At 38.7% G+C, this 13,645-nt stretch overlaps 2 protein-coding genes across 2 annotated transcripts in view; both read right to left on the bottom strand.

Annotated features, from left to right (window-relative positions):
* PDE1C (phosphodiesterase 1C) overlaps positions 1–13,645 on the bottom strand; it is a 1,522,336-nt gene that overhangs the window by 145,179 nt on the left and 1,363,512 nt on the right. The gene's annotated exons all lie outside the window — the stretch shown is intronic.
* LOC128660537 (clusterin-associated protein 1-like) lies at positions 669–2,189 on the bottom strand. The gene has a single exon (XM_053714441.1). It carries the CDS (start codon positions 2,127–2,129, stop codon positions 1,446–1,448), a length of 684 nt encoding a protein of 227 aa, XP_053570416.1. The 5' UTR covers positions 2,130–2,189; the 3' UTR covers positions 669–1,445.

The following is a 13,645-nucleotide window of genomic DNA, read 5'->3' as shown; positions in this document are numbered from 1 at the left end:
TCATTTATGCAATAAATGTATTAAAAAGTCCAATTGCGAATCTTTACAGGAGTGGCATTTTAAAAATAATATGCTGCCACAGACTGTGCAATTAGGGCTAGAGATTGAGAAGGGATCAAAGGTCCCTTATTATTAAGCCGGTGAGGTATCTCAGTTGGTAAAATTCCCTGACTACAAAAGCCTGTTCAAAGATCCAAAGGTCACAGGCTCAAATCCCTGCAGGGCCGACTCAGCCCTTCATCCTTCCGAGGTCGATAAAATGAGTACCATTTAATTAAGTGATAATAACTACTATTACTATTCAGCTGCCGATTTGGTTAATTTTGAGAGAAAGTGGTTTGAGTCCCACTGGGAGAAAGGCACTATATAAATACTAGTTGTTATTATTATTCTTGGTGCTCTTTGGGGACAGCGATAATGTCACAGGCATTTTAAAGTATGTTGGGCAAGAGGTCCCTTGCTTGAAAGAGAAAGTCTGCTATTTTAAATAATGAGTCTATTTAAAATACAGGTCATCACTGTAAAATGTTTGATCACTAGGGATGTGCGAATGTTTTTATGTTCAAATTCGAATGTCAAAACAGATGTTATTTTAGAAATTTTGAATGTTGATAAGAACGAATATTCTTAAAATTTTTATAATCAAATGTAATTTACAGGTTTTTTTTGTTTTTTTTTACATGAAAAATAAACGTTTATTTAAGGTTTGTAATGTCTGAATAATCTGTGTTTGAACTTCAGAAAAACATATTGTATTTACATTTAGAAAACAGAGTTCACGTATACTGGAGAACAAGAAATCAGATATAGAAAAAAGGAACAGGGATAATTAAAGGGGTGAGACCCCAACAGTATGGAAAGTGCCTCTAGAAATCTGTATCAGATTCCACAAGGTGCTCTGTTCTCCTCATCCGACGAGCAGCTTTTCCCAGAGACATTTCTGTATTGTGTCTTCTTTCTCTCAGGATGTCCTCTTCATCGTCATCGTCTTCATCATCATCATCCACATCAATCTCACTCTCATCTGATTCGTCCTCATCTTCGCTTTCTCCTCCACGCATCGTACCCATAACAAACCCTCCTCGTCCTTGAATTGGGACACCACGACCAATTCGAGTTTTCCCCAGTCGCATGTCATCGTCCTCTATGTCATCTGAGCCTTCATCCTCCTGGATTTCACTGTCTGAGTCTTCATTACTATTTGCAGATTTCTGTATTCGGTTCTCCTCCTCCTTCAGCTTGCTTTGCATTAGACGCAGGACATTCTCTGCTTCCTCAAAACGCTCCTGCTCAATCCGGTGGTGATCCTCAAGTTGCTGCTCCAGGAAGCAGAGATTGCGATACTTTTCCACATAAACTTCATATTGCTTTGTCAGCTCCTCTTCGGTCTTCTCATACTCATCCATAAATGCAGGTCTGACACTCTGTAAAGTTTGCAGTCGTTTTCAGTTCCTTTCCAGCTCCTGTTTGCGTTTTTCAATCTTGGACTCAAGGTTTGCCTCGTCAGATGCCACATTGCTTAGAAGATCCTTCATCTTTTGGACTTGTTCCTGGACGTCTTTGATGGACGCCCTTAGAACCTTCTCTGTCTCATTTATTTCCAGTGGACGAGCAATGGCAGCTGTTCTCTTTTCCCTCAGATCAGCCTCCTTACCCAGGAGATCACATAGTGTAGCTCCTTTAGAAGTAATTTCAGACGCAAGTTGTCTGGCCATCTTCAAATCTGCAATTTTTGCTCCTAAATCAAACTTAAAGCTTGAGGTTTCCTCTGCCTCTAGCTGGTTGCTGTCTATGCCTTTGGTTTTCATAGCGTTACATAACACAGTGGTTATCTTCAGAAGCTCCTGCACAGCATTTCCATCTGACTGATACAGCTTTTTGGTGTTTAGCTTTATGTGTGCTTTGGTGGCCATAAACTGTGCCACAGCCTTAATAAAGAACACTCTGTCTTGCTCGGTATCCACATCTGTAGGGATATCTGACTGAGGTTCATACCATTTCACCAGCCAGATCAGCACCTCTGACACCAAAGGGAAATTTGGGGTTCTGAAACTCTCCATAGAGATGAGGCGAGGGTACCCCAGAACCCGCATCATCTCTGTGAAATTGCGAAGCTCCCGGTAAGACATGACGTAATTTCGCAGCACGGAGAGGATGTACAGAGATTTGCTAGGCCGCTAGCAGGGTGAGGCGTTCGGTATCATAGCAACAGCGTAATTTAAAGTTTTTAGAATGTCACTTTTGATTTTCGAATGTTCATAATTGGATTGAATGTCTACATTCAAAATGTCGAATGTAACATTCGATTTAACAAATACTATTCAGAAGTTCAATAGTTCATGTGGTAGGGAATTTAGTAAATTGATACATAATAGATACAATTATATCAAGTCGAAAGTTTCTATTTTGAATATTGCATAATTCGAATATTACATTTAATGAAAGCATTAGAAATACTTTTACAAATATATCAATTCCAATTTTTTTAATTTGAATATTGCATAATTCGAATCGAATTATTAGAAAATTTTGAATCGAATATTACATTAAAAGAAAGCATTAGAAATACAATTACAGTAAACGAATGTTAAAATGTTGTACACACACAGTTAAAATTCGAAAGAACAAATATGTGAAAATTAGTTTCATTTTTCAAATGTTGCGAAACATTCACCCATCCCTATTGATCACCTGTAGCTTAAGCCGCTGTGTTGGCTGAGGTGGGAGGGAAGTTCTAACAGAGCCCCTAACTCTCACAGTTTTCCCTAGAGCGACAAGAGCCCTATTCTTTCCAAAGGAAAAAGCCCTCTTTTTAATCAGTGGTCACTGGGATGCAAATGTGTATCTAAGATAGCAAATGTATGTATCAGAGGGACTTCCAAAATTATTTTAGTCCAGAGATTTTAGACAATTTTTTATTTTATTTAGGATGTATATTTTTATAACAAAAAAGGGGGCAAATTATGGTATCATTAAAATGTAAAAAGGCATGGTATTCTTGATTTCAGTATTCTCTTAACAAAAATCCAAAAGTTAAAGGGACATGATACTCAAATGTTACCTAGATATTGACGGCAGATAAGAGCCATAGGCCCAGCAAGTCTGCCCAATATTACCTAACAGTATAAACTTATCTAGTCGTAGGATAGCCTTATGCTTGTCCCAGGCAGAATAGCAGTAAAAAGCTGACTAGGAAGTATCACCTGAACATATCTATCTATAAAAGGAAGATGTTTTATCTCCTCATTTCCCCAGTAGCTGCATACCATTGTAAAGGGATTTTAAGCAGCCAATCAGGTTACTAGTCCCAGGACTTGCAATGGAACATGCATCTGCAGCATATTCATGTTATTTCCCTACTCAGTTTAAGGAAGTTTACTATGAAATCTCCCAAGATTTAAGTTAAATTTCATGAAATCACAGTAAAGCAAAGTGTGGCATCAGCATTGATGAAGCTGATTAGCTGTTTTAAATTTTTTTCAACATGTAGCTGCCAGTAGTTGAAGAATAACTGTTCACAGAACACTTACAGTACTATTGTGAGTTGAAGAAATTTTGGGGTAAAATATCTTCTTTTTTTAACATTGAAATGTTCAGGGGATATTTTCTTGTCAACTTTTACAGCTATGCTATATCAAATGTGCGCTGGTATTCAATGCAAACGAGACTTTGTGTTCGCATTGTATGAAAGCATTGCACTCACAAGAGCAAGTTTCCATAGGCTCCAATGAGAGCCTTGTTCTCATACTGTCAGACATAGCATGAGAATTAGCACAGCAAGGGGGTAAGTTATGCAGTGATGGGCAGCAAATATTAATACATATGCATACCTCCCAACTGTCTCGGTTTGTGCAGGACTGCCCCGAATTCAGCTGTTTGTCCCGGTGAGACAGCCTTCAGTCCTGCATTGCCCACACTCACTAGCAAGTGGTTGTGCACAGCAAATTTTTTTGTGGGTAGCGACCTGCATTCATCCCGATCCAATATGATCAGAATGATTGACACCCCCTGCTAGTGGCCAATTGGCTACAAATATGCAGGGGGCGGCATTACACAAGCATTTCACAAGAAATGCTTGTGCAATGTTAAATGCAGACAGCGTATGCTGTCAGCATTAAATGATGTCGGGCGGACATGATTCGCTACAGCGAATCATGTCCATCTGACATATGATAAATTGACCCCTAAGTCTTTAGAGGCTGTGAGAACTCTGTATGATGATCTTCACAGCAGCACTTACCAACCACTTATGAACCAGCTCTGCTGCCAGAGCCCAAGGCCAGCTTCTGTCTTGCACACAGCATAACCAAGACCAAGGCATGTGATGCAGAGATAGTATATTGATGACTTGAGATGACGTACAGCTAGGTACAGGCATAGGAAGTGACACTGTGACAGCCTGCCTGGAATTACATCACCCTTAACCTTTATCACCTAAACAGTCCTATCGCAAAGACGCAGAGAGCAAACCTGAAGCCACCATGTAGCCCAAAAAGTGACATGTTATTTCTAAGAACTGTCAGGAATGCTATATGTAAACACTGGCATGTATTTCTTTCTCTCCCCCTCTTTAGCTCTCTTTGCCCCTCTTTCTTTATCTCCCCTCTTTCTTTCTCTCCCCTCTTTTTCACTGTCTGTCTCTCTCTCTCTGTTTATCTCCCCACTCTCTCTATTTCTCCCCTCTCTCTCCCTTCTCTTTTCTCTCTCTCCCTCCCTCTTTCTCTCCCTTACTCTTTAGCGCTCTCCCCCACTGTATTTCTCTGTCCTCTTTCTCTCCCTTCTTTCTCTCTCTCACTCACCCCTTTCCCTCTTCCCCTTTCTCTCTCTTCCCCTATTTTTCTCTCCTCCCTCTCTCCCCCTCTTTCTCATACCCTCTTTCTAATACCCTCTTTACTTTTCCCTTATTTCTCTTTCCCAATTTTTTCTCTCTTGTTCCACTTTATCTCTCTCTCCTCTTTCTCTCTACTCTTTTTCTCTCTCTCTCCTCTTTGTCTCTCCCCTCTTTCTCTCTCTCTCCCCATCTTGTTCTTACCCTTACCCCATCTTTCTCTCTCTCACTCACCCCCTCTCTCTTCTCTCTCTTCCCCTATTTTCTGTCTTCTCCTCTTTCTCTCTCTCTCCCCAGTTTTTTTCTCTATTCCCTCTTTCTCTCTTCTCTTTGCTCTCTCTCCTCTCACCCCTCTGTCTCTCCCCTTTCTCTCTCTCCCCATCTTGCTCTTACCCTCTCCCCTATCATTCTCTCCATCTCTTCCCTATCTTTCTCCCCTCTCTCTCTATCTTTCTCCCAATCATTCTCTCTCTCTCCCCCTCCTACTTTCATAACCTGTCCCCCCCTCTCTCTCCTTTCTTTCCTTCTCTCTCATTCTCACTCTCTTTACCTCTAATTTTTATTTCTCATTTCCATTTTTTTCCCTCTCTCTTCCTGCTATTCACTGTAAAAAAAATGAGTGTCGGGCAGCAAGAGGAGAAAAGCAGAGGAGGAAAGTGTCCCTGTTTGGCACTTTCAAATGTTGGGAGGTATGCATATGTATTTGATTATATACATAATATGTGTATATACACATATTAACACATAAATATATACAGTATGTATAAGCATATACATATATATTTACAGGGAACACACATTTCCCATAGACCACAATGTAAAGGCACTTTTCAAAGCCATATTTTTACAGTGCAGTTAATTATTATTATTTATTTATTTTAAATATGCTAAATTTGTTTTAAATTTTAAAATGCACTACAGATTTTTTATTTATTTTTTATGGGGGGGGGGGTGCAGTTGGGACACATTTAAAAAATTAACCAGCCACTTGTAATGGCTGGTTATTTATTGTGCGCCCATAAACGGTTGAAATACCGCCTTTATGGGTGTGCAATAAATTATCGCTCTACTTGTAATCTAGCCCTTAGTGCAGAGCTTTCCAAACTTTTTATGTTGGTGACACACTTTTTAGACCTACGTCATTTCGCGACACAGTAATTCAGTTGCACTGGCAAACAGGAGGTTAAACTAACTTGTTTTAAGAGATACGGACACATAAATAAATTCTATAATAACGAAATGCATTTACAAGTAACAGTATGTAAGTATGTGCAAGAATTAAAACAAGTTTAACAACACCAATAGCTACTTACTATTTTAATGGGATGTATGAGGTTGACGGGATGAACACAGTTTATGAATATTTGGTGGAATATTAGACACTCGCATTTTTAAGCTTCCCCTTCCTATCCATATATCAAGAGTAGGAACAGCAATGCACTACTGGGAGCTAGTTGCAAAAACCCCCCACTGACTTCAGCTCAGCGTTTAAGCTGCCGCCCTTAGAGCTCGGTGACTGCTGTCCCACTTACTGACTACACATGCAGTCACGAGCCATTTAAGGAGACTACACGTGCAGTCAGGAGCCAATGTGCCTCCAAAGCCACCAATGAGAAAACTTTCAGTTCCCACTGAGCTGCGCCAATAGGTTAAGATGATCTGAGACCCCCTAGGTATCAATCACGTGTCAACCATGTCATATGCATAGCAGGAAGGCGGAAAGTCAGAAACCAAAAAAAAATTTTTTTTAAAAATTACATTTTAAAAATATTGTGCTGAAGCAGGGACACACCTACACACTGCTGCCGACACACTAGTGTGTCCCGACACACAGTTTGGAAAGCACTGCCTTAGTGGTTTATTACTGATTTGTAAAACCTTAGTTGTTGATATTTAGAACACATATAAAAAAAAAAAATGTCCCTTTAAACGAACATCAAATACTGTAGAACTGAATCATCGACAAATGATAATAAACAGAGAATATAATAACACAGAATTTCCCTGCCCTCAGTATCACGTGACAGCCATGAGCGAATCACTAGCAAATATACATATAAACTGTTAACTCTTTTTTGATAAAAGAAGTAAGTTGGAATTATTTTTTTAAATGTCATAGTCTGTCTGTATAATAAAAGTTTAAATTTTAATTTAGTGTCTCTTTAACATTTTTTTCTCACCTTACAAAACTGGATCTTGGCTGCATAATTCACAGCATTATAAAGCTAGAGTTCCATAAAAAACAAAACTATTTATAGAGTTATCTGTTCATGGACTTCTCAGATTCTTTATTACATTGTTCTATGACCTTGAAACTGAAGGTGATGATTTTCTCTTGATTTACTTGCATTTCTTTCTGCCACTGCGTCTTCGTTTTACTGTTTATGAATGACCTTCTGTGTATATTTCATCAGTCACAATGTACGTTCTACCTGAGCTAGTGTTACCAATCTAATGTGCTCTTTCTACAAAGCACTCATGGGACACAGTAAGCGTATTCGTAAGCACAACTTGCTCCTGCATAAAGAATATATTCATGAGGCTGAATAGATGAATGAAGCACATCATAAAGGTACATTTGTTCTTCAACTAGTCTTCAGGTTCAGGGTTGCAAAGTTGTTATATCCCTAGCACTTATGTTGGCATAATAGTCCTTCTTTATACACTCTTCAGTTGGGTAATCTATAATGCTTCTAGGCTTGTTTTTATTCTATAAATGCAAATCTTAATGACATGTTACCTGTAAAAACATCACTATGTAAGAAAAAAATCCCAGACCGACACAAATTCCTCCAAAATATAAAATCCACTTTAAAGGAAAATATTGTAAAAAAGTTCATAGCTGATAAAACCAAGATAGTCTGACAACAAGCTGCCCTCCGAGAGCCTTTCTGCTGCATTTTGGGCAGAGCCTATAATCATAGCTATCGGCTATGAGGAAGGAATGAGTTTAAATACACAATCTCTAAACCTGATTGGTTGTTAGCAACTTCCACCACTGAAATCAGATACATACACAGAATGTTCATTTGCACCTGAGTTATAATATAGCTTGTGGATACATACATGATATGACATAGATATGTTTTTTTACCCGATACACTGTAAACATATGCAAACATAAGATACTACTGTTCCCATGCAGCATGATATATCTCAATACTATTAATTTGATTTAAATGATAAAAAAAAAATTATAAGAATGACGGAAAAAAATATTTTTGCTTCTAATACTAAATGGCTATTAATATACACTATATATACTATATATACACACAAATTTGTCCAAAGCACTAGCCAAGGCAAAGATGTAAAAAGAAGAAAAACTATAATCCAAAATTGATTAAAAGCAAAGTTGAATCTTACACATCGCATAGATGCAAGGTATACAGAGTGAAGCTGTGCTCCTCAGCCCAACACTCTCTCTCTCTCTCTCTCTCTCTCTCTCTCTCTCTCTCTCTCTCTCTATATATATATATATATATATATATATATATATATATATATATATATATATATATATATAGTTCAAGAAAGAAAAAGGCACTCACCGGGTCTTGAATTCTCATTCCTTTAATTATAGTGACGTTTTTGGGTTTTATCCCGTTTTCAAACCAACAGCAAACAGACATGCATTACTTACCAAACTTAAATACAAGCCTAATGTCCACCCGCAGAGCTATCCGTGGCGAACCGGAAATCACAGCAATCACGTGGTATACCTCCACGTCATGTGTTGCTATGGTGACCCGGACACCGCATGGTAGCCGATTGTGAAGTTAAAAACATTCAAAACATAAAAACAAGAAGGAGATAGATATACTATGCATTTACACAATACATTATAATATGTAAGCCTGTGAAGGGTAATGCCGCAAATCCACAATTAACGATAACAGCATGCATGCTGTCCTATACATCACATTGGTCCAGGCTTCACCAATCACGTAAGAGTATAGAGCCGGCACCCAAGAATAAATAAACAAAAAACAGCTGAGTGTCAAAGCGTACATTGCTAATACAAATACAATTGTTGCTATTGCCGAATATTGATACGCAATTGCATACAAGTATATTCATGATGATCGCAACACTTATTCCCAAGTTCCCATAAATCAATCTATATAATAGTATTGCATGTGTTAAACGAAAAAAGAAAATAGCAAAAGAACAAGGGAGCATATAGAAAAACACAATTCAAGCTACAAATCTTGTATGTAGCAACTAAATAAACAGTAGGTTGCATTGAAATATATACCTAGAACATCCTATTAACAGCCCACAAAAATATTGTTTTAAGCATTATTATCACGATAATTATATACAGATAAAGTATGTTAATGTATATTGCTAGTTGGCACCAAATCTTGTTCTGGAAAAAGTTTCATACAAACATTTCTTAGAAAGTAGAAAATATTTGGATAAACAATTATCAGCAAAGATATGTAGAAATCATATAGACAGATAATATTAATAGATCATAAGGGATGATTATGAGCAAATTCCATACATATAGGACAAACCTAAATGCAAAACATATGCAAGAATACAAAAAAGCATAACAATTGCTATATACAATGGATCAGAGACTCTAATAAATAACAGTGCCAATCTAGGTGGACATTAAGACCTTGTGGTGCAATGGTTCCCAGTTCAAATATCCACCTCGCTTCTCGTTGTAGCAACATTTTAGCATGGTCGCCACCTTTGGATGGCATCGGTATCTGATCAATAATTATATATTTAAGATCAGATACTTTATGATTGGCTTGTGCGAAGTGCCTAGCCACAGGCTGATCTGATGTGCCTTTCTCGATGGCTGTTCTAATGGCCGATTGATGGTTCGCCATCCTCATTTGGATATTGTCTATAGTCTTTCCATCGTAAAATAATCCACATACACAGTGCAGGAGATATATTATAAACTGTGTGGTACAGGTCACCCTGTGTTTTATCTCATATTTCTTGTCAGAGTACGGATGTCTGAAGATTTTTCCAGTGGACAGACCTCCACAGCTGGTACAACCTAAACAATGATAACACCCTGGTTTGGCTTGGAGCCAGGTTTCTTTAATGTAGCACTTTCTTGGATCAGTTTGGATCAATTGATCTCTTAGATATCTGACTCTACACTATCCAATTCTAGGTGGAGGTGTCCCCTGCAGTTAGAGATCTTTATCAGAAGTTATCAGCGACCAATTCTTCCTTAGGCTGTCGGCTACATGATGTTTGTCTATGTCAAACGTAGTAGTAAATGTTAGTCTACCATCATGAGTATCCTCCTTCTTAGGGCTTGTTGAGTGGTGCCGAGCATATCCTGCTTAATCCCTTTTAGATGTGTATGCTGATATTTCCTCTGAAGAAACTTCTTCTCCATTTCATCCAGTTGTTTAACCATGGTGGATTTCTCCGAGTTGTTTCTCACAATCCGCTTAAATTGGAAAGTTGGCAATGCTCTTTTTAGTGCTGGAGGACGACAACTCCATGCATGGAGTAGGGAATTCCTATCCGTTTCTTTAGTAAAAAGGGTGGTACATAAGCATCCATTCTTCTTATAAACACGTAAGTCTAGAAAGTCGACTGTAGTTTTACTGTATGTCATCTTAAATTTAAGTGATGTATGGGCCAGATTCAAGGTCTCAAACCAACAAAGCAGATCTTCCTCTGTTCCCTTCCACAATAGGAACAGATTGTCAATGTATCTTTTGAATAGAATGACACATTCATCAGTGAACAGAGTGGTGCCAACTGTCTCAAACTCAGCCATAAATAAGTTGGCATAGGTGGGTGCCACATTCAAACCCATGGCCGTTCCAGCTGTCTGAAGAAAGTATTCCTTTTCAAAGCGGAAGTAGTTCATCTCAAGGCACATTATCAGTAATTCAATAATGGCATCTATTGGTGGGCCAACATATGGGTACCGAGATAGTTGTCTGGTAACCGCCTTGATTCCTTCCTCATGTGGTATGATGGTGTAAAGGCTGGTTACAACCAATGTAACCAGCAAGGTTTCTTCTCTAATATCAGATAACTGTTTGAGTGTATTGATCATTGATCCTGAGTCCAACAGATATGTGTCCATGTTTCTCACAAGAGCTTGTAACAGATGGTCTAGGTGGGTGGCAATCGGTTGCAGGAGGGACCCTATAGCGGATACTATTGGTCTACACGGCAGTGACTCCATACCCCTGTGGATTTTTGGCAACGTATATATGACTGGTATTTGTGGATACTCTACAGTCATATATTGTTTGGCATATATATCCAGATAAGCCATGTCATGTAAGGTTTCAAACATGTTGTCGATTTTCTTTTTGAAGATCAAAGTAGGATCACCCCTTAGTTTCCTGTAGGTATCACCATCTTCCAGTTGTCGTATTATTTCTCTCCGGAACTCAGTATAATCCTGGATAACGATCGCTCCACCCTTGTCGGCCTCCCTCACTATGACCGATGAGTCCTCATGTAGATTCTTTAAAGCATTTCTTTCACTGTGTGTGAGATTATGTCTGTATTGGCCGCTTTTTTCATGGAGCCTAGTGGAGTCCTGTATGAGAAGTCTGGAAAATGTTTTAATCGTGGGGTTGTAGCTATTAGGATCAAATGTGAACTTTTGTATATCAACAAAGAGATCAAACTCGTTGCATCTTGTGGTGGGTATAAACGATAGTCCTGTGTTGAGGACCTTAAGTTCATCTTGGGACAGCACACACTGACTAAGGTTCACTACTAGGTTCTCCTTACACGACCCCTTCTCCGCGCTCTGGGTGGTCTATTTAAACCCCCCCCCCCACCTGGTATGGTTCCTCTTCCATCCTCGTTTTTTGAACGTGTGACCATCCCACTTCTGTTGTCAACCTCAGATGATGTGATGTTAACATTCGGGGCATCAGAGTCTGTGCTATTTCCTGAGCTGTCCAGGGTCTCCATGGGTCTGCGCCTATGTCACTGCCTCCATGGTCTATTACTGCAATATTGTGTTCTCTCTGCTGGACTCAACTGCCATAGATACACACTTCTATTCCTATAGTCATTAGTTACATCGTCTAGTTTTCGATTTTTAAAGGCAACCAATTCGCCCTCATATTTGTTGATATCCTCCTTCAGCTTGCCAATCCAGTTCTTATAAGATTCCAATTCCAATTTTTGCAAATTGGTTTCCTCATACTTAATAATCCCCACTTTATTAATCTACAACAATCTGGAGACTTCTTCCACAACAAGTAGTACCAAGTCCAAGCTACATTTGTTTAATATGCTACACCATTTAAGGCAGAACTCAGGATTACTTCTGCCTATCGTGGGAACATTTTTGATCATAAAGCCCCTCAAGATATATTTTTTTCGGTGATATTCCAATAGATAGGACCCTTGCAAAGTAAGATCAACATTCTTTCTTTTTAATTTAGCTAATTTTTCATAGATCTGAGTGAATTGCTCAGTAATAATCCTGGTTGGAATTGCAGCATTTAGCTACACAATACATTATAGTATGTAAGCCTGTGAAGGGTAATGCTGCAAATCCACAATTAACGATAACAGCATGCATGCTGTCCTATACATCACATTGGTCCAGGCTTCACCAATCACGTAAGAGTATAGAGCCGGCGCCCAAGTATAAATAAACAAAAAACAGCTGAGTGTCAAAGCGTACATCGCTAATACAGATACAATTGTTGCTATTGCCGAATATTGATGCACAATTGCATACAAGTATATTCATGCTGATCGCAACACTTAATCCCAAATTCCCATAAATCTATCTATATAATAGTATTGCATGTGTTAAACGAAAAAAGAAAATAGCAAAAGAACAAGGGGGCATATAGAAAAACACAATTCAAGCTACCAAATCTTGTAGGCAGCAACTAAATAAATAAACAGTAGGTTGCATAGCGTTATATACCTAGAACATCCTATTAACAGCCCACAAAAATATTGTTTCAAGTATTATTATCATGATAATTATATACAGATAAAGCATGTTAATGTATATGGCTAGTTCGCACCTAATCTGTTGCAACCTCTTGTGAGAAACATGGACACATTTCTGTTGGACTCAGGATCAATGATCAATACACTCAAACAGTTATCTGATATTAGAGAAGAAACCTTGCTGGTTACATTGGATGTAACAAGCCTTTACACCGTCATACCACATGCGGAAGGAATCAATGCGGTTACCAGACAACTATCTCGGTACCCATATTTTGACCCGCCAATAGATGCCATTATTGAATTACTGACGATGTGCCTTGAGATGAACTACTTCCGCTTTGAAAAGGAATACTTTCTTCAGACAGCTGGAATGGCCATGGGTTCAAATGTGGCACCCACCTATGCCAACTTATTTATGGCCGAGTTTGAGACAGTTGGCACCAATCTGTTCACTGATAAAGGTGTCATTCTATTCAAAAGATACATTGACGATCTGTTCCTATTGTGGAAGGGAACAGAGGAAGATCTGCTTTGTTGGTTTGAGACCTTAAATCTGGCCCATACATCACTTAAATTTAAGATGACATACAGTAAAACCACAGTCGACTTTCTAGACATACGGGTTTATAAGAAGAATGGATGCTTATGTACCACCCTTTTTACTAAAGAAACGGATAGGAATTCCCTACTCCATGCATGGAGTTGTCATCTTCCAGCTCTAAAAAGAGCATTGCCGACTTCGCAATTTAAGTGGACTGTGAGAAACAACTCGGAGAAATCCACCATGGTTAAACAACTGGATGAAATGGAGAAGACGTTTCTTCAGAGGAAATATCAACATACACATCTAAAAGGGATTAAGCAGGATATGCTCGGCAC

The sequence above is a fragment of the Bombina bombina genome, chromosome 5 (assembly GCF_027579735.1).
Source record: "Bombina bombina isolate aBomBom1 chromosome 5, aBomBom1.pri, whole genome shotgun sequence".
Lineage (NCBI taxonomy): Eukaryota > Metazoa > Chordata > Amphibia > Anura > Bombinatoridae > Bombina > Bombina bombina.
This window is presented reverse-complemented; position numbering and strand designations above follow the sequence as displayed.